Raw genomic sequence first — 25,738 nt, 5'->3', positions numbered from 1 at the left:
GGGATATTTGGAAATAATTCCGATCCGCATTAGCGATCCCTTACTTTAAATAGCTAACCTACTGTGTTAAAAATAAAGTTGTGTTAAATACTTGTGATGTATGAGTATAGATATCATTTATTAATATTGTAAATCTGTTTAAAAATATATACAAGTACCTCGTTGAACTTCTTGTCGAATTCTTCTCAACAGAGATTTTTCCGAACCGGTGGTAGTTTTTTTTTTGACATTCATTAGTGCTTGTTATAGCCTAAATTGAATAAAGATATTTTGACTTTGACTTTGACTTTTTGCGAGCCGATAGTCTCACGTCATCTCCACGGATATCCACGATCGATAAAAAACCAGCGCAACCGCCTCCATGCTCCATAGTAAACTCACATCTCCTCCATACAGCGCGTTTACTAGTTCTGCTACGCGTCTTCGTACTCTACCGAAACTTTTTTTTTTTATTAATAAAGATAATTATAATTACTTACTTTAACCGCGGACGCTAAATGTTATAGTAATCTTCGAGTACGTCCATCGCCATAACTGGGTAAGTGTACAATGTGTCTTTTAATTGTTTTGTAGGAAATATACAGGATGAAATTTCTAACGTGATCTGAATAAAATTTGCTATTTTCATACATCAAGTTCGTTATATAATTAATGCAATGTATGGAACTAAATTTTTAAATATTTTTGCATATTTACGAAATTATTAAGTTGTCATACAATTATTAACTACCTACATGGAATACTACTTCAATATGTAAAATGAGATAATACTTTATTTGAGGTCCACTGGTTTGTGTCAATTGCCCTAAATCATCATTAGTCGACACCAACTGACCTAGTGCCAAACTAAGCAAAGCTTGTAGGTACTATTGGATACCTAGACTACGGCTAAACATATACATATATATAACGGGTGTGGCCTGAATATGAGCAAAAAATTAAAACAAAGACCATACTCGTTAAAATGAACAACATTAGTTCAGCGACTTTTAAAAATAATAAGTTTTAAATTTTTATTACACTTTAAAGTTTATTCAAAGAAGCAATGTAAAGCAAAATGGTTGATGTGTGTAGCGTGTCAGGCGACGTCAGTTGTGTTCAATGGCGTACATTGATTGCAGTATTTAATTTTTATGAAAAAAGGAAAATCTAAAGACTCCATTATTTTTGAAAGTCGCTGAACTAATGTTGTTTAGTTTAACGAATACGATCTACGTTTTAATTATTTGCTCGTTTTACAGGCCACACCCGGTATATACTTAAATAGCTATTTTTATTCATACAAATATCAGCCCCCCCCAGGGGATCGAACCCGGGAACTCAAGTTTCATAGTCATCATCATCATCATCATCATCATCATCAGCCCGAAGACGTCCACTGCTGGACAAAGGCCTCCCCCTTAGAGCGCCACAATGAACGACAACTTGCCACTTGCATCCACCGGTTTCCCGCTACTCTCACGATGTCGTCAGTCCACCTGGTGGGAGGCCTGCCAACGCTTCGCCAAAGTTTCATAGTAAGGTTCCCTAACTACCTGGCTATCATGTCGTCAGTATATATTATTCATTTATATAATTCTTCTTTGCCTGCCTTACCAAACCAGTCAAATGAACTTCCTCAACCTATTTAAGGCTACTTATTACAATTATTACGAACACACGACGTGCCTTTACGTAATTGTTGTTTTGTTTTGACAAAGTCGAACAGAGATCTTTGATCTCCAGGGTTAGCAGACCTGAAGTTTCTACTGCGATAGTGACTCGTTTTGTCTGTTTATGTCAAACTATCATGTACCTTTTCACGGCCATTCTCATTTTATCGTGCACCTGACTAATTACCGTACTTACCGCTTTTTTTGTCAGGCAAAAGCGACACGGCACCGAAACTGAGTGCAGATCTAGAAAAAGGATGGAATTCATTTACATTGATTTGTGCACTCGAGTCTAAATACAATGTCACTAGTGCGGGCAAAAAGTGGTACGGTAATTAGACAGTGCACAATAAAATTAGAATGGCCGTTCAAACATACCATAAAAACATTTACGTAAAATTTACGTGTATTTACTTCACTTCAATCGATTTTTCTCGCATTTTACGATCCCTGCTTATGCTCGTATACTTTAAATAAATTACTTTTTATATTACTTTACATATAATGATGAGTATTTAATACTCTACATTAAAATCATCATCATCATCATGTCAGCCGAAAGACGTCCACTGCTGGACATAGGCCTCCCACAAGACTCCACTCAAACCGGTCTTGAGCTTTCCGCATCCTCGTCGATCCCGCGATCTTAACCACATAAAAATTTCTCTCTTCTTCTTTAGCTTAAGAGTTATACTCTTGTCGGTGGAGTATCTTCTACACATCCCTCCTTTGAGCCATCCTCTTGATACGATGCGCCGCCGACTTTATATCTGATGGATGTAGTCTTTCCTTTCAGAATTGTTTTGAAGTCGTGTGTCGTATCAAATCCCCGATCATATTCCCGCGTGTTGAGGATTGTTCTCCGTTCTTCAACCATTCTCAAGGTTTCCTCATTGGTCTTCCTTTCCATCCAACTTACGAGTATTCATATACACACGTACATTAAAGTACATACATTTAAAAAATGTAAATTTTATCTTACTCCGGCAAAACATTTCACACAAGCAAAACCGAGTCCGTAGTAACCTATAAATCTAAGGCGACAATTGTAGGGTGTCTCCAATTTGCAAGCTCAAAGGACAACACTGGAGGCATTTATCTAATCTCGAAACAGACATCAAAGTCTTTAATTAACGAGTTTGCGAGACGGTCTCGAAACATAAGAGCAATTTGGTGACAACATTTTAATTGGAATACGATATGTTTATGGGCACTTTGCATAATATGATTTCGGTTTAGGTGTTGTATTGTATTGAAAATATTTATTTATAGATTTTTGTACGTGAGTTGTAGAACGTCGGAAGATGCTTGAATATCACTTATTACTTGTTATTACTTGATACAGAAATATTACAATACAAAAAGTTATAAATAAAATATGAGTTACAAATGTATATTTTTACTAGAGTTTAACCGCGGCTTTCTTTACACGCTTAAACTATTAGATCTGGTAGTTACAATTGAAATTCCAGGATTTTATAAAATTCCCCTGGGAATTCCCAAAATTTACATCGCGGTCTTCATTGAGGTTGTGTTAAGAATAACTGTCCAAAATTTCATAACTCTAAACCCAGGGGTTGAAATTTCAAGATTTTATCCCTATGCTGTGGGAATATCGGGAGAAAAAGTAGCTTATGAGATATTACAGACACCATATATACGTACAAAATTTCAACTAAATGCGTCCAGCCGTTTTACCATGAAGGAGTTATTATTTAATCGCATACATTGAAAATAGGCTTATAATACTCGTATATTACAGAACACAAAAACAACAACGATACACTGAAGTTTCACACGAGTGACACTGGGTACATTAAATTCTCAAAAAATCAAAATGGCAGATTGTTGGCACCAAATTTGGCGTCGAATAAAAAAAAAGAAAAAAATTGTTTTTTAATTAATAAAAGATTTTTTTTTTATTTAAACATCGAGCATGGTCTCAAAATGAAGGGATTTAAAAAGAGATTCCAAAAATATATACAAGTCATGTGTTTTTATTTACCGTTTTCACGAAAATATTAAAAAAAGTATGAAATTAAACACTAAATAAAAAAAACCCGACTGCGTTAAAAAATACTAAAATGAAGAAAACAAGACGTGGACGTAGTGGTCTAGGACTCTATTAAGTAGCTAACTTAAATTTCAACACCCATTCAAATAGTGACCAACTCAAAAATTCTTAGTAAGTATAAGCTTTTGCAGGTGGTAGGACCTTGTGCAAGGTCCGCCCGGATTGCTACCACCATCTTGCTCGCTAATCCTGCCATGAAATAGCAGTGCTTGCACTGTTGTGTTTCGGCGTGGAGAGTAAGACAGCCGGTGAAATTACTGGCACTTGAGGTATCTCATCTTAGGCCTCTAGGTTGGCAACGCATCTGCAATCCCCCTGGTGTTGCAGGTGTCTATGGGCGGTGGTAATCTCTTACCATCAGGTAAGATAAAGAAGTAAAAAAAAAAGCTAATGGGTCCCGACTGTTGAAGTTTAAGTTAGCTACTCGTACTTTTTTTTTCTGAAGCCGTGGTGGCCTAGTGGTTTGACCTATCGCCTCTCAAGCAGAGGGTCGTGGGTTCAAACCCCGGCTTGCACCTCTGAGTTTTTCGAAATTCATGTGCGGAATTATATTTGAAATTTACCACGAGCTTTGCGGTGAAGGAAAACATCGTGAGGAAACCTGCACAAACCTGCGAAGCAATTCAATGGTGCGTGTGAAGTTCCCAGTCCGCACTGGGCCCGCGTGGGAACTATGGCCCAAGCCCTCTTGTTCTGAGAGGAGGCCGGTGCCCAGCAGTGGGACTTATGTAGGCTGGCATGAACTCGTACTTAATAGATTTCTAGACCACTACATTCACGTCTTGTTTTCTTTTTTTGAGTATTTTATTCAGTCAGGTTTTTTTTTAAATGTTTTTTTTATCTAACTGACAAGCTAATTATATTAATACTGTTTTTACCTCAACAACCCAGCTCTCCTCCCCCCTTTACCCTTGCCCCCCCTTTAGGCCGGTAACGCACCCGCAGTCCTAATAGAATAGAATAGAATAGAAGCCATTTATTCATATATATTATAAAAAATTACAATTCACACAATACAATAAATGCGCCAAACTGGAGTGACCAGTTTGTTGGCGCGCCGCGCTCAAATCACATTAATTAATTGTTTACGAAGTTTGAGTTATTCTAATGCTAATGATATTAACATTTTAGCGAAGACATGCATATTAACACCAAGATGTAGCCGAGTTAAATTAACAACCTACAATTTAACAACTACTTTTGCTACTTGGTATACACCACTAATAGTGCATTTTTAAGTTTAGTCTTAAAGGCAGCTTTACTTATATTATCATACGGAAACCTTATGGTATTAAAAATTCGAGGAGTCAAATAGTTCAATGTTCTTTCACCATAGTAATTACAACTTTTTGGTTCAACATAATGCGGCCTCTTATCAGGTCTCAGTGACCTAGTGTTAAGGTGTCGAGGCCTCTTGTGTTCGTTGCAATTGTACTGGTCAACGGCCACAAGATATATTTTTTAATGCTGTAGGTGTCCATGGGTTGGCGGTGATCCCTTACCATCAGGTGACCCGCATGCTCGTTTGTCAGCTCTTTGATAAAAAAACCTAAGAAGGTACCCTATTACTTAATTACGAATGAAATTCGATCTGTGTTTTAAAGCCACACAGACTATTACCAGCTTAGAATGTTATTTTCCCGACCCTTATGACTCTCCCCGACGATCTTCAGGTCTGACTTTTAAACTAGAGATTAGTTTCAGCCATGTTTTGTCTTGAACTCTCGATTAGACTATGAACTATGAGCAAGTTGACAAAGTTATAACCGTTTGATCCCGTAGTTACAGTTCAATTTTAATCTGCATTCATATTTCAAGACTGACATAATAGTATATTTTTTATCGAGGGACTAAAATAAGCCAATATATAACCGAGGTGGTTAGCCAATAGCCACCCGAGCTTTAGCGAGGGTGTCTATTTATCCGAGGGTTTATATTGACTTTTAGTCTGGAGGTGAAAACTCTATTTTTCACTTCGATTGCGAGAAAAAAATAGTCATTTCTGTGAATGAATTAATGCGTTTTTTATTCCTCCAGTCCATAAAACTATCATAGGTTTATAAATAAATCTTTGTAGACTTCGGCGGCAAAAGATTATCAATTATGTCTTTTGCTCTTTGCTCGACAACATAATTTTCACTATCACTTGACGACATTGTGAGAATAATCATTTTATTTTAACCGTTTATGATTTACGCTCTACAACGATTTGAAAGTTTTCACGGTAAGTATTTTTTTCCAAACAAACACAGATATAACAAAATCGCATCGGTAAAATGGTCCATACACAAACTGGAATTATTAGAATGGCGCTTACTTCTATGCGGAAAAAGCATAGAACTAAGACCACGTAGAGTAAGAACGTAACATTTTCGTCATGAAAATGGTCCAAACACAATCTTATTTTATGCCAAAAACTCAAGAACTGGCTGTTTGAGTTTATCTAAGTCACTCGAAGTAAATTAAAAAATTAGTTACTTTTACTCCCTAGGGACCAAAGTACTCACTTTAGGTACTCCAGCCTCGTAAGGCTATATTGACCTACTTTTAGAGGATGAGAAGGGTAAAATATGTAATACTCGTGTTTACCCGTGGCTTCGCACGCGTATATCAATAGGTAATAGCAGTTGAATTGAAATTCCGCAATTTTCAAAATTTCCGTTGGAATTTCATTGTGGCCTTTATTGAGGTTGCGTTATAAACAAAAGTACCAAATTTCATGACTCTAAGCACAGCAGTTGTTATTTTGAGATTTTATACCTATCCCGTGGGGACTGAGACCGAGATCGACGACCAGATGGCCTAGTGGTTAGAGAACCTGACTACGAAGCTTGAGGTCCCGGGTTCGATTCCCGTGTCGGGGCAGATATTTGTATGAGAAATACGAATGTTTATGTTTGTTCTCGGGTCTTGGGTGTTTAATATGTATTTGAGTATGTATCTATCTATATAATTATATTTATCCGTTGCTTAGTACCCATAACACAAGCTTTGCTAAGCTTACTTTGGGACTAGGTCAATTGGTGTGAATTGTCCCGAGATATATACAGTATAGGCTTGCGTTTGGCCACAATCACGCCTGATGGAGAGCGAGGATGAGGCCTACGATGGAGCGCGCTTGCCTAGTAAATGCTCATTCACCCTGGACTTGAAAGTGGCCAAATTGTAGTGTTCAGGAAACATAGTCACAGGCAGGGAATTCCACTCTTTTGCTGTGCGGTTGATGAAGGAAGAACGAAAACGCTTTGTGCGGATTTTTGGATATCGGGACAAAAGTAGTCTATGTGTTATTCCAGACGGCTTCCGGTTCTCTGCGGCTTCACACAATTTTTTTTCCAAATGTTTAATTTCCCCAATGATTTATTTCCCAAGTCATGATTTTCTCTGAAACCATATTGTAACCATGTGTTCTATAAAACCAAGAAAATACACCGAGTTTTTTTTTTTGGTATCAGACAAATTTGATAGTTGGGAAATTAAACATTTGGCAAACAATAATTATGCGAAAAGGCAGTACACTCGGCTACTATCTACATTCCAAATTCAATCGAAATCCTTGTAGAGCTTCAGTTTGATGCGGCCTGCATCCACCGCATGCATGTTAATAATGATGGTCGTATTTTATTTCTCGCCATTTTGAAGACCTAAGATGATGGTCTCGCCGGAAGACCAGCGCTGGCTCCACCAAAGGAGTCCGCATTGCATGCTGAGGCGGGACCATTTCGGGCACAAGAAAATAAGTATTTTTTTTTTTATTTTTTTGTTTTGTATTTTGTTTTCTCATTTTATTTTATTTCACTTTATTATTATTAGGTTTTTGTTCTGTATCTATTATTTATATGTGTGTGTCCCGAATCAATCTTTTCATTTTCATTTATTTCATTTCATTTTCTAAGACCGTAACTCGTTGCAAAAAGACAGAAAAGGCTACAGATCGGATTAGGCTAAATTTGGACTTCAGCGACTAATACTGCGATGGATTAAAGCGGGAAGCGGCGTCCGCGCCAGCCATCGGGCAAGGCGGTGCGGAGTGGAAAACAAAACGGGACTGTTTTTGACAGGGACAAAGATGCAATCGTCTGTAGAAAATGGTCTGATGTCCGCGATTCGAATGCGAAGTATCCGTACTGCGTACTGTGCGATTTAGCGAGTAAAAATGACCCATCTCTCTACTAAGTGTGCGAAAGAGCAAAGAAGAAGTTAGAATGTATCAGTTTAAAAAAAACCGGCCAAGTACGAATCGGACTCGCGCACCGAAAGTTCCGTACAAACCTGTAGGTAGTAACTTTAAAATTATTAAAAATATTTTAATTATGATGTAACTAAATTTACGGTTTTCGCAATTTTTCCTTTATCTGTGCTATAAGACGTTGCTTCGTACCAAATTTCAAGATTCCGAGTTCACGGGAAGTACCCTGTAGATTTGATTCATTGCGAGTTTCAAAAAAATTGCGGAAATTTGCGGCATAAACGGCTGTATCTTTTGATTGCGTTGGCTTAGAAGTTTGATTTTTTCACAGCTCCAAAAGAGACAGTACGGTAGTATTTAATATGAATTTCAGCTTGATGCCTCCACGCGTTCCTGAGAAAAAGGGTCTTGACAGACGGACGGACGGACAACAAAGCAATGCTATAAGGGTTCCATTTTTACCTTTCGAGGTACGGAACCCTAAAAAGTGCAAACTGAAAGCCACAAAAACTTTGATCAAACTTGATTTGGCATTGGTACTGTTTTTAGATTTTATAAAAAGTTAATTGATACTATGAGCATCATTTCTTATAATAAGTATATTCAAACGAGAAGGAAATAAGCCGTAAAAACTAAAAACTTTAACGATTAATGCAGTGATTTTTTTGTCGCACTGGTTGATACATTCCGTCCGCCGTTTTTTACGTTTTTACAAAAATGTTATCGAAGTTGATGGTGCGTATGAATTTTGATAAAAAATAGCATTTTGTATCCTGTTATGATAAACACATTATAATTATATATATTAGAAGGATGGTAAAATAAAACGCTGTTAAGTTTCGAGGAAAAAGCTTTCGTAAATTACTCCAATGATTTTTTCCATTCCGGAATAGAGATACCAAAACGAATTCTTCATAAACCGAGCTTAATAACTGTATATATTTATGACTAAGGCTTACATTTTTATTTTATTTGTAATTTAATTGGTTTGCTAATTTCACAGTTGAGAAAATCTTTTGCAGGTGGTAGGATCTTGTGCAAGGTCCGCCCGGATTGCTAGCACCATCTTGCTCTTGCATCTTGCACTGTTGCGTTTCGGCGTGGAGAGTAAGACAGCCGGTGAAATTACTGGCGCTTGAGGTATCCCATCTTAGGCCTCTAGGTTCTCTTACCATCAGGAGACCCACTTGCTCGTTTACCATCCAGTCGAGTAAAATAAAAAGTTGTAAATTTTGTATAAGATTTGAAAAAAAAAAAACTAAGACAAATTTCTTGCGGCGCATTCTTCTTGGCAACGACGATTTTTCTGAAAGCGCTGGCTTTATAAAAAAGTGACATTTTAAACCATTCCAATCACACTTTTTCTACAGAAATTATCAGGAGGTACATACATGCTACTTTGTGATAATAGTAACGACTTCCCCTCCATTTTTCTCCCTGCCCCGTGCCATGCTACGGGAGTTATTAAATAAGTTGTGTAAAAGTTTCTCGGCGAATTCCGCGAGACTTTTAAACTTTTCATTTATTTATAGCTATTTTATACAGCAGCCTCAAGTATTAGTGGCTACCTTATGTTAATTACTTTTAATTAATCTTTATAAAATTAAGCTTTTGAAGCTATTGCATAAGGCCAACATTTACCTGCAACTTTTTTAAGCTCAAATTCAAATGTCTTATTACTCACGTGTTGTATAATTACATGGTTATTTTTTACATCAAACTGACCGTGATTAACCCCTATAGATGAGGCCAAAAGGGTATATGGACCAATCAACAAAACTATTTTACCCAAACTAATCTATCCGCGAAATTTTTCAAACAATTGCAGATTTTTGTAAGTAAACATGTTTTTTCAGTAATTTAATTGATGGTGTACATGAATACATGCCATGCTACGTAAGTTCAACCTATTAAACCGTGAAATATCTTGTTGGAAGTACGATTTTTTGGTAACGCAGGACACGCCCAAAGTGTGGGTAAAGTAGTTGATTGGCCCATCTCACTGATTTAGTAACATCTTATTCACTCTAGCCTTGAAGAGCCGTTGATGTTATTAGTGCTTCAAACATTCACCCTGCAAGGGCATTGCAATATAAAGTACTTAACCTGAGCGGCACAAAACTTGGCCCACTCTCCATACAAAATTACCTATTTCTGCATACATTTGAGGGCCAGATTTTTGGCCGCTGTGTGTATCTATATTTGCCATATAACTTGGTATGCGTCCCGTGGTAACCTATTTTTTTTCTTTGAATGATAATAAAAATAATTGAATACGAAATTAAATAACGGTACTTTGGGGCCCGATTATAGTGAAAGCCATTTTGACGACAGTGAGGTTTCGTTAATACAGGGTGTCTGGCCATGGGGATTTAAATTCAAGGTTCGATTCTACTCACAAAACTAAGCTACGAGTATTTTTGTCTTAGAACTTTTGTTTTAGAAGGTAAACTTTCTTGTAGACGTGATATTACGAAGTGCAATATTCGAACTTCGTATCTTGCCGTCCCGCTGACGTTTACATTATTTTATACGAGAGTGAGAGGGATGGCACGATTCGAATTTCAATTTTAGAATTACGTTGTAGCCCGTTGTAGTACGTTGTTTTTGCAGGTGGTAGGACCTTGTGCAAGGTCCGCCCGGATTGCTACCACCGTCTTGCTCGCTAATCCTGCCGTGAAGCAGCAGTGCTTGCACTGTTGTGTTTCGGCGTGGAGAGTAAGACAGCCGGTGAAATTACTGGCACTTGAGGTATCCCATCTTAGGCCTCTTGGTTGGCAACGCATCTGCAATACCCCGTGTGTTGCAGGTGTCTATGGGCGGTGGTGATCTCTTACCATCAGGAGACCCACTTGCTCGTTTTCCATCCAGTCGAATAAAAAAAAAACCCTCCTGTGTGTTAATACTACGAGCTGAGAAACGTTGGTTTACCTGTACAGTCACCAGCATATAAATCTGACATAACAAAACGCGCATAAATATCTGATACGAATCTATTTCTAGGGTCGGTACGACGTATCAAATTTTTTATGCTTCGCTTTGGTAAATATTAATGCAGGTGAGTGTACCAACGGCAAGTGAATACAACACACACGATAAAACCTATAAAATGTATACCTACCAATAACATATAGAATACTAAATGAACATTAAGAACAAAGGCATAAGAAAAGACCGATACTGGGACGTGTCGGCCCGAATTAATTCAACACTTCACCTCAAAAGACCCTTATTCTCATACTAACAGAGTCCACATTCCATTTTTACACGTTTATCAATAAAGCAAAATGCACTTTGGGTTTTGTTAGATAGAGTGTAGTTTTGATTGTATGTGTGGAGTCAAGAATCGAAGATAAGGCAGTTGTCTCACCGCCGGCGAGGAAACGATTGGCTATCGACTATTTTCTCGCTCAAGAAACGAACAAAAGATATAAGATCCTGTGTGAGTAAAAGAGACACATATATTAATAGTTGATCGCTGGCGGTTCACACTGCTGGCGAGAACTCGCTCTTACATCTTTTGTCGCAGCGACAAGAGCTATAAAACTCGCTGAGCTATAAAACTAGCTCAGCGATACTCGCTCAGCGCTGTTAGCTTGGCGGCCACCCGGCTCGAGCGAGTGGAGCGAGTAATCGCCCGTCGTGCTCGAACTCGCGCTTTTCACTGCTCGCCCACTCCTTTCTAGTTACTCGCTCTGCTCGCTTCTCGCTCATCGTCGGCGGTGGGACAAGTGCCTTAGTGAGGTACTGCGGTTCTTCTTCTGAAATATTAGTGTGCCGACGCTTCCTTTGAAATAGCGGCTATTTGGCGACGATGGTACGGATACGATTCGACTGTGAGACGTGAGCTTGCTTATGGAACAGTTTGGCGGCCGAGGTTTTTCCAACTCATTACGATATGGCTACCTTCAGAAAGCGAGTGTACCATTTCTTGCAAAGCCAGCAACGCATCTGCAGCCCTGATGGTGCTGTGGATGTCTATGGGCGACGGTAATTACTTAACATCAGGTGAACCGTCTGCTTGTTTGTCTGCTATTACATTTTAAAAAAAGTTTCTTTTACGCTCGCGTCCCTATACAAACGTAGTTTCGTTCTAATTTACAAGCAGTACTCCCGATCAAAACGCAACTTTGCAACTATAACGGGAGCAGCCATTACGATGATTATAATTCGTTTTGGTTAAAATAAAATGTAACAAAAAAAAAAACAACAATAACTGGAAAAAGAAATGGAAATTATTTCTCATACGAAACTTAAAATTAATGTGATTTTATTCTGTTCCAATAAATATGAACGAAAACTAATTATAAACATCAAAACAGTTGCTCCCATTACAGTCGCAAAGTTTAACTTTGTTTCAACGTGTTATTTGTAAATTAGAACGATACTACTTTTGTAGGTAAATGCGATCAGCGGCGAGCGTACTGGCGACTCTTAAAAAACGGTGACGCGCCGTAATAGACATTGGTCTTGTAACGCACCCCCCAACAAAACTTCCCCTTAACCTTTAACTAAAACTTCCCCTCTACTCAAAGCTTACCCTAAGCTCAACCTCAAAAAGCTCTGACTAAAAGCTCAAAGCTCCTGAAGCTAACGGCTAATTTAATCAAAAGCTCCTAAGCTCAAAATCTATGACCTACCTTTGTGCAGCCTACCTATATAACTTCAGCTTAAGAATCCTACTGAGATGTATGAAACCTACTATATGATAGCGTGATGATGCGGTTTGGCCATGTGATCGTCTAGTGGTTGTCTAGCGCCTAAATAAGATGATTGACCCTTCGTTGTGTTCATCCTAAGTAACCCATATGGTACGTTTAGCGAGGGGAAAGATCGGTTGGTCTGAATTTAAGCTACAATTAAATCTGTCATCTCCCAGGAAAACAGGATCGAAGGATTTTGGGCACAAATTTGTGCCTCTGGGAGAAGACAGGTTAATTATCTACCTATATATATAAGAACACATTACTAGAAAATAACTAATTTAACTAGGAATATAGAATGCTATAGTATGTTACGAAATGCTGTTAGAAGACCAAGGGCAAGTTGTATCCATGATTACTTGAGAGGAACAACTATGGCTATATAATATGACATTCTCAAATAAAGCATATTAATAAATACCATGGCAGAGTATTGTAAAATATCTAAGATAAAAGGAGTTTAATGAATATATAGGTCTGTGAAGTTTATTAAAATCATGAGATTAAACACCTAAATCTAATAACGAACCCTTCTTAGCATTTCATTTGCATTTCGGTTCTACTAATCTTGTGTTTTTTTCCTAAGAACACAAGATTAGTAGAACCGCAGTGTAAAATAAAAACAGTAAAATAAACGAAATGAAAACACAGTTTAATGAAACACAAACAAAATGAGAATAAAATAATGTTTCCATTTGATATAGTAAAATGGGATCATACAGAACTACGCCACTATATCGGTCCGAGTACACGAACAGAATTCGAAGGCGATTCCTTTAAAAACAGGCGTAAGATACGTAGATGTCATATTTCTGAAACTGTTTACTGCCGCTTTGGAAGACGCCTTCAAGCTTCTGGAATGGAAAGGACTAGGCATCTCATCGGCGAATACATCACTCACCTTCGGTTTGCCGACGATATCGTGGTTATGGCAAAGTCGATGGAAGAACTCAGTACGCTACTCGAAAACCTCAATCGAGTGTCAAGAACAGGTGTCTACTCCTATTTTGGTTGAGAATTTGGTTCCTGAAGTTGTTGACGCATATGTATACAAATACATAGAAAAAACCGTCAAATTAGGTAAGTTCAACTTCGAGAAGATTGACCAATCGTCGAATCCAACACAGATGGGCACCGTTTGGAAAACTCAGCAATGTTTTTTCGTTCAAAATTCCTCAGTGCCTTAAGACGAAAGTCTTTTTAAACCAATGTGTGTTGCCAGTGATGACAATACATATGGATCTCGGAGACGTGGTGCTTCACTATAGCCCTTATAAATAGGCTCAGAGTTGCTCAGCGAGCTATGGAGAGAGCTATGCTCGGGATTTCTCTACAAGATCGAATTAGAAATGAGGAGATATGTAGAAGAACAAGGGTCACCATTATCGACATGGCCAAACAAATTAGCTCGTTGAAGTCGTGGCAATAGGCAGGCCATTATAGGATGGAGAACGTATGGCTGTTGGGGCTGAAAAGTTCCAACGAGATGGAAGGATGACCTAGTTAAAGCGGCGGGTTCGCGGTGGATGCAACTAGAGGGCTATGGGGGAGGCCTATGTCCAAGAGTGGACATCCTGCAGATGTGATGATCACGATGATGATGAAATACATTACTTTTAAAACTTTTTATATAATTTTCATGTGCGATCATAACAAACAAGAACAAGGAACAAGTGTCATATTGTGAGTACCTAATGGGCAATGTTGTTTGTAATAAGCATTAATTATTATTTATTTCGTCATTGCGAATAATCACGTACAGTCGAGTTCATAAACATGTGAGCTAAAATTTGATAAAAAATATCTGAACATGACTCTATTGCTAACGGCGTAGAAGATAGATAGATAGATAGTTACATGTTGTTGAAAAAATAAACAAAATATCCGAGGAATAAAGTTTTATATGCCTATAGACCTCGGTTCACAAAGTCAAACTCCGACAAAGATAGTTCTATATTCTCTTAACACCGAATTTTTGGCTGTGCGTTCCCACGAAAACAGTTACATATTACTTTAAGACCCAGAATTCCTTGAAAGCCTTAACATTTAAAAAAAATTGCTACTAAAAAGTAATCCTGACAACTCTAGTAAAAACTATACTTAATTGCATTGACGAATTTCTATTACTTACAAAGCTATAATCAAATTAAACTAAGCGAAAATTCAAATGCCCCTAGCGAAAAGTACCAATTTTGCAGAAGTGGCTTTATTCGTCGGACGGTACGCTCGAAAAACATAACCCTCCTTCGGGCAGTCGGGTAATAAATAGATAGATACATAAGTACTTAAAAACAAAAAAAATACAATATTTAAATTGGTGTCAAAATTTTTTACAAGGGCAATGGTATGGGACCTCCCATATTAAATACTATTAAATACCCAAGACTCGAGAACAAACGTCCTTATTTTTCCGAGGATTCGCCCCCACCGGGAATCGAACCCTTTGTGCTACTAACGTCATGTTGACATCTCAAACATTTGCTAAAGAAATCATAGAGAAATTGATTATGACCAGGATCCACCCTGGTACGCTGGTACTTACGTGATTCATTTTCCTTACGTACGTAGGTACCCTACCTTACAGCTTACCTTAGGAAATCTCTATGTATATACTTGTGTTTTCTGTACTGCTTACTGTGTTGGTGTGCAATAAAGAGTTATTGTATTGTTGTAGGTAGGTTAGCAGCAAAGAAAAATAACTTTTCATCTCTCCTGTTCGGAAAGTTCAATTTTTATAATAATAATAATAATAATAAATCTTTATTTCGCATAAGTAAGAATTAAGTACAGACATGTTCATGCTAAAATGAAAAAAAAAGAAGATAAATTAAAGGTAAAATACTAATGCGAAAAAGGAGTCCACTCAGCACTTGTCGGGTCACTAGAGGTGGCTCGACGCTGATATTACGTGGATCCAGGTTGGCATCCGATACAGAACTACGCGACACACCACACAGTCCAAATATAACAACCATATATTATATTATTAGCTGTTTCTCTTGTTAACTGTTAATTTCATGTTCTATGTACAATAAAGAGATTTAGATAATACATAACACAATTCGCACCCACACAAAATTATTGCAGCCTGGCAACATTGGGACACAAACCGCAACACAGTAACTCCAACCAACAGAGCCCCCTCCCCACCCTCAGGTACAACCACATCACATCTTACACAAAAGCGCTTATGTTGAGCTGATCTGTAAGTTTAATAAATGACCACGGAGGTCCTTTTTGAATTTACGGAGGTCCTTTATGGATAGAAAGCCGGGTGGAAAATTGCGTTTTCATCTCTAGGGTGGAAAGTATTTTTTTTTTTGAATTTTTACAATTAGCCACGGAGTCGAGTTACGTCAATGACACTTTTTTTCATCGAAAAATAAATCATTAATCGAAATAAACGCGCGAACACTTAAGTACAGACTAAACTAAGTACCTACTTCAACTTTGTTCGTCTTCATTCAACATTATTTTGTCCACAGCGCATTATAATGGCTCCCTCCACGACCACGAAGACCCTTTTAAAGGCGCCTGAATGCGACTCAGATGACGGCCTTGTACCAAGGTACCGCATCGAAAGCTCAATAATCTCGAGTCAAACAAAAAACGACTCCATCGACAACGAAGGAAACTATTTACGAGCGTGGGAGAAGAAAATGGGATTCCAGACGCAGCTTATATGGAAAAATATTATAATCATATCTTTAATACATATAGTTAGTTTTGTATGGTCTGGTTACAACTTGGTGATCGGCTACTACCCAAAATGGCAGAGCATTGTTTTCAGTAAGATTATATTTTTTTTGTTTATAAATAAAAGCGCTAAGATAGGTATGTAAGATTATTGTATATAATAATTATAAATACTTATAAACATACCTAAACTAAAAATTATCACAGTATTAAGTCGAGTTATTATCAGAATATAGCTAACAGTCTGAAGTAACTTTTAACTAAAGAAAAATGCATGTTTGTTACTGAAGACGTAGAAGCTAAATAAATATGTATGTTTTTTGTGTGTGTACTCGTACCTAAATGCGAATTTTTTCGCGAGACAGGCACAGGAAAGATCCTTGTGTGGTGTTAGTTTAAACAGACCATTAAATTATTTATGTTAGATTATCTTATCTACCTACTTATGTTAGACAATATGGAAGCTAGGTAATATTCATTTCAAATAACTTTTTCCTTTGTTAATTTTTCGGTGAAGTAAAGCTACCGCTCTGACCTTTTTCGGTCAACTGTTTAACTTCCAGACATTCAGAGCTACTTAAAATTTTCTCCTTATAAAATAGACAATTGAATAATACTTCTATTCTATTAGGACAGTTAGCGAACAAGACGCATCACTCTCGGCTGATTATTTATCCCTATATGTATATACTGTAGTCTTTGATTATTAGCCCTTTTTGCTTCTTTCGGTAGATACTACGATGTTTCTGATCTTTCTTTCTTTCTTTTTACTCATACTTATGTAAAATTATGTAAGGTTGTTTAATTGTTTATTTGGTTTTAATGTATTTTTCTTGCTGTGCCAAATTTTAGCAAATAAATTATTAGGGAGCGCCAAAGTTCGCATAGGTACTTTTCGCTAGTCATACCGTAATTTTTGTCCTAATCGTGTGTCGTATTTTTTTCCCCACTAAAACTTTTCTAAAATAAAAAACTTAAATTTTTCTGAATTTTTTAATTGGACATCCTATAGAAAAACTATAGGTTAGGTTAGGTTTCTAAAATAACAATTCTGAACAATTATTGTACTCGGAGAAAAAAGAGTTATGGCAAACGATCATTCTGAAAACATTATATTCTGACTTTCAATAAGTACCTATACGTGCCGATATGGACCCAAATTATTATGTTCTTTATTTTTCTTTCATTCTTAGGTTTAGGTTTTTATAATAGTTATAAAAAGTAAAATACAGAAAAGTACATACAAAATAAAAATATTATAAAAACCTAACCTAGTTTGCCGCCGGTAACGGGGCAGGGCCCAAGCTACCGGTGGTCAGGGCCGCAGAGTGAGGAACCTCCGGACGATGCGTGCCGTGTCCAGAAGTACCGCCTTCTGTATCTGGCCCTTGATCCAGCCATCTAGCGAGAGTCTCTTGAGATGTTGGTCGAGACTCTTCGCTATTAGACCGTTTGCCGAAACGACTATCGGGACAATGATCGTCGAGTCAACATCCCACATAGCAGTCACCTCGTGAGCCAAGTCAAGGTACTTGCTGAGTTTGTCCTTCTCGGCCTACACGAGGTTCTCGTCATGTGGGATGGTGTTGTCGACGAGCACTGCCTGGCGGTTTGATCGATCTGTCAGCACGATATCAGGCTTATTGGCTACAATAATCCTATCCGTGATGACAGATCGATCCCAATAGAGCGTGGCACGACCATTTCCGAGAACTGGCGCAGGGACATACCTATAATACGGCACCTCAGAGTCTACAAGGCCGTATCGAAGAGCAAGTGGTGGATAATCCTGGCTACTAAGTTATGTCTGTGCAAATACTCACCGTTAGCAAGATGAGAACAACTGGAGATAATATGCCTGAGTGACTCCCCAGGACGGCGGCATGCCCGACAAATACCGTCCTTCAGGATATACCTCCGGTAGTTGTTCGTCATGATAACTTCGTCCGTAATTGCACACACAAAACCCTCGGTTTCCCCAAAGAGGTTCCCGAAACGTAGCCAGGTCACCGACGCGAGAAGGTCTACATCAGGCCCTGTTAGAGCTTTGTTGAACCGCCCGTGTTGCTCCTTGCTCTTCCATACGTTCTTGCGATCTTCCGTGCTCATTACCATAGGACTGCGCCAATTTTCTTTTGCCAAGGATAGCGGGGTGAGGTGTCTGTCTACTGCCACAACATTGCGATGACTTATAACTTATTTCAACACCTGCACCAATCAAGTTCAGTTCTATCTCAACTCAAACCCGTTTATTTTCCTTCTAGCTTTTGTCGTTGGTACCGTAGCTGGATTCGGAGTGACTGCCGGCGTGCACCGCTACTGGTGTCACCACTCGTATAAGGCCACTTTACCGCTTCAATGGATCCTGCTTATTTGCTACTCGGCGGCAGGACAGGTAAAATAGTTGATGAAGTGCTTTCTGCACAACTAAAGTCACATTAACAAGCTGTACATTCTGCTCCGGGCCATGTTTTAATACCTAGCTTTATTTACTGCAACATGGAGGCTGACACCCAACTTATAATTCTTCCAAATATTGGCGATACCTTGGGCTGCGCTCTTGGCAGCGCCGCCCTCCCGCTCCTCAAGCAGCATGCGCCTGACGTGCGTGTGGGCCTGCAGCAGCGCGCGCACGGCGCAGCAGCATTAGTATGGGCATGGACTCATTTACCGACCTTGGGCTTCCTGACAAGAAACTTTGTACGCGCAATGACTCATTTACCGACCTTGGGGTTCATGACAAGCACATTTAGGTCGAGGGTTTTATTTGGGGGCTTGCAACCAAGGTAGCCTGCATGTTACGACCCTGTTTACGAGCAAGTGTGATGAAAAATCTTTATGTGGGTAGTGATCGTTGTGTTCTATCGTAAGGAAAATTACCAGCACAAGATATTTAGTCCGTCTTAGCTAATGTCTTAGCCCACTGAGCCGTTCAATTTCTTTGTCTAGAACACGATATACGAGTGGGTACGAGACCACCGAATACACCACAAGTATTCAGAGACGTCTGCAGACCCGCACAACGCGCGTCGCGGCTTCTTCTTCTCCCACGTCGGCTGGCTGATGATGAAGAAGCACTCTGAAGTCATAAGACTAGGACGGCAGGTTGAAATGCGTGACATCTCGCTTGACCCTCTCGTTCAGTTCCACACCAAGTAAGAAAACGTAGCCATAACAACTAGATACAATTTTCAAAAGTGCTTAGGGATATTTTTATCCTTACACAGTATTGAACATTTCAATATACCTAGGCAGGCATATTTCTACTGAGTGAAAACATCAACTCTGTCTAGAATTCTAGAAGTTTTTTAAACGCTTTTTTGCCACGATATCTTGCGCGATAAATACCTTTAAACGTGCAATTCTTGTATTATGAGTAATAAATTGGTACGGTTTTTGGAAATGACAAATCGATCTAGCTTGGTCTTATCTCTGGGAAAATGTTTACTATCGAGTTTTAACCCGAGCAAAGCTCGGTCGCCCAGGTACTTCTATGGTCGATGCAAAATTCGCTTAAAAACATAAAATGTTGTAAAAAAAATACTTTTCAGGCAGTGGTGGATTTAGCCGCAGGCCTATAGGACGGCAGATTTTAGGGGATACCTACCATTGAAACTTTTTTTTTTCCCACTTCCCACTAATATTATAAATGCGTAAGTTTGTAAGTCTGTTTGTTTGTTCGTTACTTCATCACATCTAAACCGCTGAACCGATTTAGATGAAATTCGGTAGGTATACAGATAGTTTGCGTCCCGGGGACGGATTAGGATAGTTTTTATCCCGAAAAATTGCATAGTTCCCGCGGAATATCAATAAACGAATTCGGCGCGGATGGAGTAACAGCTAATTTTTCATATAGAAAATTTAAGTAACATAATAATATGTAATATACTTATATGAACTCGTACATATGTATGTATGTATGTATACTACATAGAAAGAAAGAAAAAAGAAAGGTTTATTTTGGCTCCATAAATACCACCTAAAACTAAGACTAAAACTAGCACTAAAACTATGTTACTAGGTGACACGGCAGGATACCAAAAAGGGTCTCCTCTCAGCATGTGTTGCCGCACATTATGTGCAGTAACGCTGGTTTTCTGTGGAGCCCAAACGCTAAATAAACATGTATGCATGAGCCAGTTCCTTTGCCCCAGTCAGAAAAAAAACATAGACAAGGGAGAAGTGACGTGGCTCAGTGTAAAAGATAATTAAAATACTGCTACACACATACATACGAGTACATTATGTAGTAGCACTGGATAACACCCTAAAGAAGACTTCTATTAATAGGTACGCCGTTCTTATTTTATTTTGTTGCAGGTACTTCAATGTATGCAAACTGACGTTCTGCTTCGTGTTGCCGACGCTGGTGCCGCCACTCGCGTGGGGCGAGAGCTGGGACAACGCGATTCTTTCGCAGATGCTTATGCGCTACGTTATCAGTCTCAACTTCACCTGGGCTGTCAATAGCTTCGCGCACCTATGGGGCAACAAACCATATAACCCGTGAGTACCTACCCTCAGGTAAAAACTAAACCTTAGGGTCACCCCACATCTGCCGACGTGGAATCGGCAAAAACCGGCCAAGAGCGTGTCGGACACGCCCAAAATAGGGTTCCGTAGCCATTACGAAAAAATTAAGTAATATTTTTCTGAGGATTTCGTGTTTTATACGGAATCTTCCAAGTTTAGGTATATTTTATACCTAAGGCTGCTATTTACTCATAAACTACTATCATAAGTAACAGTTCAAAACATCAAAATACGAAACACTCAAAACAAAGACTCATTCAAGGCCCTTCGCTCTCGTACTAATTGACAGATGATGCGAGTCAAACGATTTGACAAGATTGTGGAATCGATTCGGTCGATAATCAAAATCAAGCTCTATTGAAATATAGTTCCGTTTTACGCGATGAAAGTTGACGAGATTACAATTTATCTTTTTAGTTTCAAAACATAATAATACATTTTTAAGTGATTTTTGTTTATTATTACGAAATCTTTTAAGCTATAGAGATATTTTTTTTTGTTCTTTCGGAATTCAAGTATATTTTTTTATAAATTATTGGCCTGAAACGTTCATGGCGTGGAATGGAAAAAACGAAAGTGTCACCGTACCCATCCTATCCGAAAATTACTATAGTTGGCTAATTAATAATTAATAACTATATATTTTTATCCCAACGTAGGATTGAGATAAACGGGGAACATATCGCATATGTCCATGGGTATATTTACTTGGGCCAATTAGTCTCCTTCCAGGCGAGGCAAGAAAAAGAAGTCGAAAGACGGACAGAAAACACCTGGAGGGGCTATTGGTCAATGAAACACCTTATGAAGGGTAACTTCCCAATTTCCTTAAAAAGGAAACTCATGGATATGTGCGTACTACCAACTCTCACCTACGGTGGTCAAACTTGGTCCTTGACAGAAGCTCTAAAGTTCAAAATCGGGGTTTGCCAGCGAGCCATGGAGCGCAGCATGCTAGGTTTAAAACTCGTCGATCGGATCCGGAACACCGCCCTGCGCTCCATGACCCAAATCACTGACGTAGGTCGAACGGCGTCTAAGCTGAAGTGGGACTGGGCTGGCCATGTTTGCCGCATGCCAGACGAGTGGATGCCCACCAACTCGAAAAGGCGACCTGGCAGACCTAGACGGCGATGGCGAGATGAACTGGACTTCTTCTTGAAGGACTGGCCCTTGTATGCAGGGGACAGAGAGCGGTGGAAGTGTTGGAGGGAGGCCCTTGCTCAGCAGTGGGACAGAATAGGCTAACAACAACAACAACAACATATTTTTTTATTAATTTGACGAAGCATGTGGCTGAATTTGAATTATGTTTTTAATTATTCTTCCCTTTTTATGATAAACTGTTATTTTTTTATATTTGATGAACAGATTGACTACCTATTGGCTTTTTTTTTTTGTTCGACTGGATGGCAAACGAGCAAGTGGGTCTCCTGATGGTAAGAGATCACCACCGCCCATAAACATCTGCAACACCAGGGGTATTGCCAACCTAGAGGCCTAAGAGGGGATACCTCATGTGCCAGTAATTTCACCGGCTGTCTTACTCTCCACGCCGAAACACAACAGTGCAAGCACTGCTGCTTCACGGCAGGATTAGCGAGCAAGATGGTGGTAGCAATCCGGGCGGACCTTGCACAAGGTCCTACCACCTGCAGAAATGGGTTACTTTTGAAAAGTCGTCGGTAGCATTATGATAAGGGGTGTAAATTAAATACGTATAGGCAACTAAAGTAAATTGAAAACATACTTAATTTTTTTAAATATTATTTTAGGCACTAACTTTCATAAAATGTAGGTAATTTTTAGCAATAATACACGTAAGTATCCTACTAATATTATAAATGTGAAAGTTTGTGAGTGAGTGAGTATGTTTGTTACTTCTTCACGCTTAAACGGCTGGACGGATTTGGATGAAATTTGCGGAAAGTTAGTTTATAACCTGGATTAAAACATAGGCAACTTTTTTGACTCGATATTCCCACGGGATAACTAGGGATAAGATCTTGAAATAACAACCGCTGGGCTTAGAGCCGTGAAATTTAGTGTATAGGTAGCTGAACCTCTGAAATAACACATAGGCTACTATTTATCCGATATTCCACGGGATAGGGATAAAATCTCGAATAATAACCGTTGGGCTTAGAGTCATGAAATTTGGTATGTAGGTAGTTGGACGTCTGGAATAAAACATAGGCAACTTTTTGACCCGATATTCCTACGGACTAACTAGGGATAAAATCTCGAAATAACAACCGCTGGGCTTAGAGGCATGAAATTTGTTATGTAGGTAGCCGGACGTCTGGAATAACACATACGCTACTTTTTATCCCGATATTTCTACGGGATAGTTTTGTAACTAATAAGGGACCCCATACATCCGTGTATTATTATTATTATTATTTGTAATTTTTCTTTAATTGTATACTTACTGTAGTTTTTAAGTATTTTATTTGTAATTATTTTATTTTGAAAAAATGACTTTCTGCCAAGTTTCTTGCGGCGCATTCTTCTTGGCAATGCTGGTCTTTCCGAAAGCGCTGGTATTTTAAAAAATGACGTGTATAAGTGCCCATTGCGGCCTATTTACTGAATAAATGATTGAATTTGAATTTGGATAGGGAAAAATTTTGAAATTTTAGCACTGGGCTTAGAGTCTTGAATTTTGTACAGATTCACAACACAACCTCAATGAAGACCAGACCGAATAGTTTACGCGTGCGAAGCCGCGGGTAAAAGCTAGTAATAAATATACCTACCCAACTGTTCTACCCGCGTATAGATTCAGTTATCTTCGTATGCAAAATCTGTTTTGAAAGCCATTACCTACTAAAGTCGTTGCGTGTGTCGTGGGCCGCAAAAATATCGGTTGCAGGCTGCAGTTTGACGACCACTGACCTGAGGCGATAACCGAGCTCTGCTATGTGTATTATTGTTTTCTGTAAATCGCAATGCATGAAAAATAAAAGGTAGCTAGAAAATGAACATTTATTTCAACCATTGCTGTTTAATCATCTCCCAATCGGAGTGAAAAGCAAAGTGTAAAACTTGTTCATAAATCTCATCAGGTTAGAGTTGATAGTTAAGTTAAGGCTTTTGAGAGGCGAGTCGAGTTGAGAGTTAAGGCGCATTTTATGCACTCGTTTGACAATTCATTATTTTTCAGTGATATAATGCCCACGGAGAACTGGGGCGTGTCCCTGGTGGCGATGGGCGAAGGCTGGCACAACTACCACCATACATTTCCGTGGGACTACAGGGCCGCTGAACTATCGTACTCGCTCAACATCACTACGCTATTGCTGGATGGATTCGCAAAGCTGGGCTGGGCACATCACCTCAAAGAAGCATCGCCTCAGCTGGTTCAAACGGTTATCAAGAACAGAAATAAAGATAAGAGTAAAGCTTAACATAAGCAGACATTTGAGCTTAACACTTAACCACCTACGTGTGGTCTCTCAGACCTTAGCAGATTTAAAAATGATAGTAATTCGATGCAATCGCGGCGCACAAACTTCTAGTGACCTTGTACCTTTTCCTGGGGGCCAATCAATGGCCGCCATGTGGTCGACAAGTTTGGATGTGTATTCCTTTGAATTAAGTGAGCATAATACTGGCGACAACGGTCTCAGAAACCGTAGGTAGGTGGTTGCGTAATATTCATACGTGGTCTCCCAGACCGAACGCAGGTGGTTGTGTGTGTTTTATTTGTTAACATTCTTAATATGATTAAAAAACATTAATTTTTATTTTTTAGTAAAACATGCCTCCTAATAACACAGTCACAAAAGGTGGTTAAAATAAGTGTCATCATTGAATGCAAGAGACTAATTTATTTTGTCTCGAATGTTCGAAAAATTATTATCGATTGCCGACAAAAATGGTTGTTTTGAGGGTTTCCAATTTTATAAAAATAAAATGTTCCTGTATAAGTTGATCATTCAATTTGATGAAACTTTAATAATGATCTTTATATTATGTTCCTATATATTTTGAGATCTCATATCCCCTTCGGGTAAGTAATTTTACAGTAGGGATAAGAGAAGTACCTACTGAAATGTGTTAAGTTTATGAAAAAATCTATTGATTTATTTTGTAATGTTTATTGCAAATAAATAGCATAGACTGTTAAAATTTTATTTATTACTTTTTTATTAAATTTAAACTGAATTTCTATAATTATTGCATATCCTTTAAAATTAGTGGTCTTCTAGACCGCTCATAGGTGGTTGTGTTTCTGAAACAGGACAGGGCGATAGTAATAGAGTTTGTGAAAGTCAGAACGAGACAAACATAAGGCTCTCAGCTCCGAACGATAAATGAAGAATACTACAGTTTGAATGGAGTCGCCAGAGTGCGAAAGAATAGAGTTTGTAATAATATTACTTAACTTTTTCGTAATGGCTACGGAACCCTTTTTAGGGCGTGTCCGACACCAAAATTGGTTTCAACATGATCGGATTTATACCGTTTTTGAGTTATTACCGAAAAACTACGCTTCTCAACAAAAGGACGTAAGTGCCGTGAAGATACGACTGTAGTAAGAGTGTTTTGATTGTGTTATAACGCACATAATATTACTTGTTTTTTTTTATCGTAATGGCTACGGAACCCTATCGTGGGCGTATCCGACACGCCCTTGGCCGGTTTTTTACGCTTTAATTCCACAGCAGTGCTTTAAATACGCATTGAATGCACGAAGCGTCAGAGTTTTTTCAGCTCCGTCCGATAAAACTATGCAATGTCCTAGGATCTTCAACTATCTTCATGATAAATTTAATTTAAATTGGTTCAGCAGTTTAAGCCTGAACAGGGTAACAGACAGATAATAGTTTCACATTTATAATATTATGTAGTAAGAATGCCGTGGTGGCCTAGTGGTTTGACC

The 25,738-nt window shown here is 38.6% G+C and overlaps 1 protein-coding gene across 2 annotated transcripts; it reads left to right on the top strand.

The window, feature by feature from the left end:
- Nucleotides 1-386: 386 nt before the first annotated feature.
- Nucleotides 387-24,984, top strand: LOC141439548 (acyl-CoA Delta-9 desaturase). Of its 2 annotated transcripts, none has more exons than XM_074103839.1 (6): nucleotides 387-538; nucleotides 16,104-16,186; nucleotides 18,579-18,709; nucleotides 19,264-19,469; nucleotides 20,638-20,823; nucleotides 24,017-24,984. In XM_074103839.1, the coding sequence occupies exons 2-6, from the start codon at nucleotides 16,168-16,170 to the stop codon at nucleotides 24,258-24,260; spliced, it is 786 nt and encodes a 261-aa protein (XP_073959940.1). In that variant the 5' UTR covers nucleotides 387-538; nucleotides 16,104-16,167; the 3' UTR covers nucleotides 24,261-24,984. The 2 variants fall into 2 exon arrangements, with proteins under 2 accessions (XP_073959940.1, XP_073959939.1); XM_074103838.1 differs by having other exon boundaries at nucleotides 16,104-16,407.
- Nucleotides 24,985-25,738: the final 754 nt, after the last annotated feature.

Source organism: Choristoneura fumiferana, chromosome 21, assembly GCF_025370935.1.
Source record: "Choristoneura fumiferana chromosome 21, NRCan_CFum_1, whole genome shotgun sequence".
Taxonomy (NCBI): Eukaryota; Metazoa; Arthropoda; class Insecta; order Lepidoptera; family Tortricidae; genus Choristoneura; species Choristoneura fumiferana.
Note: the sequence above shows the minus strand (reverse complement) of the source record. Positions and strands in the feature narration are given on the sequence as shown.

What these genes read in the sequence shown, in the direction of transcription:
- LOC141439548 (XM_074103838.1), top strand. Translation starts at nt 16,113, where the DNA reads ATGGCTCCCTCCACGACCACGAAGACCCTTTTAAAGGCGCCTGAATGC. An exon ending in CTCGTTCAGTTCCACACCAA is followed by an intron (nt 19,470 to 20,637) that starts GTAAGAAAACGT and finishes ATTTTGTTGCAG; the next exon opens with GTACTTCAATGTATGCAAAC. An exon ending in GGCAACAAACCATATAACCC is followed by an intron (nt 20,824 to 24,016) that starts GTGAGTACCTAC and finishes ATTATTTTTCAG; the next exon opens with TGATATAATGCCCACGGAGA.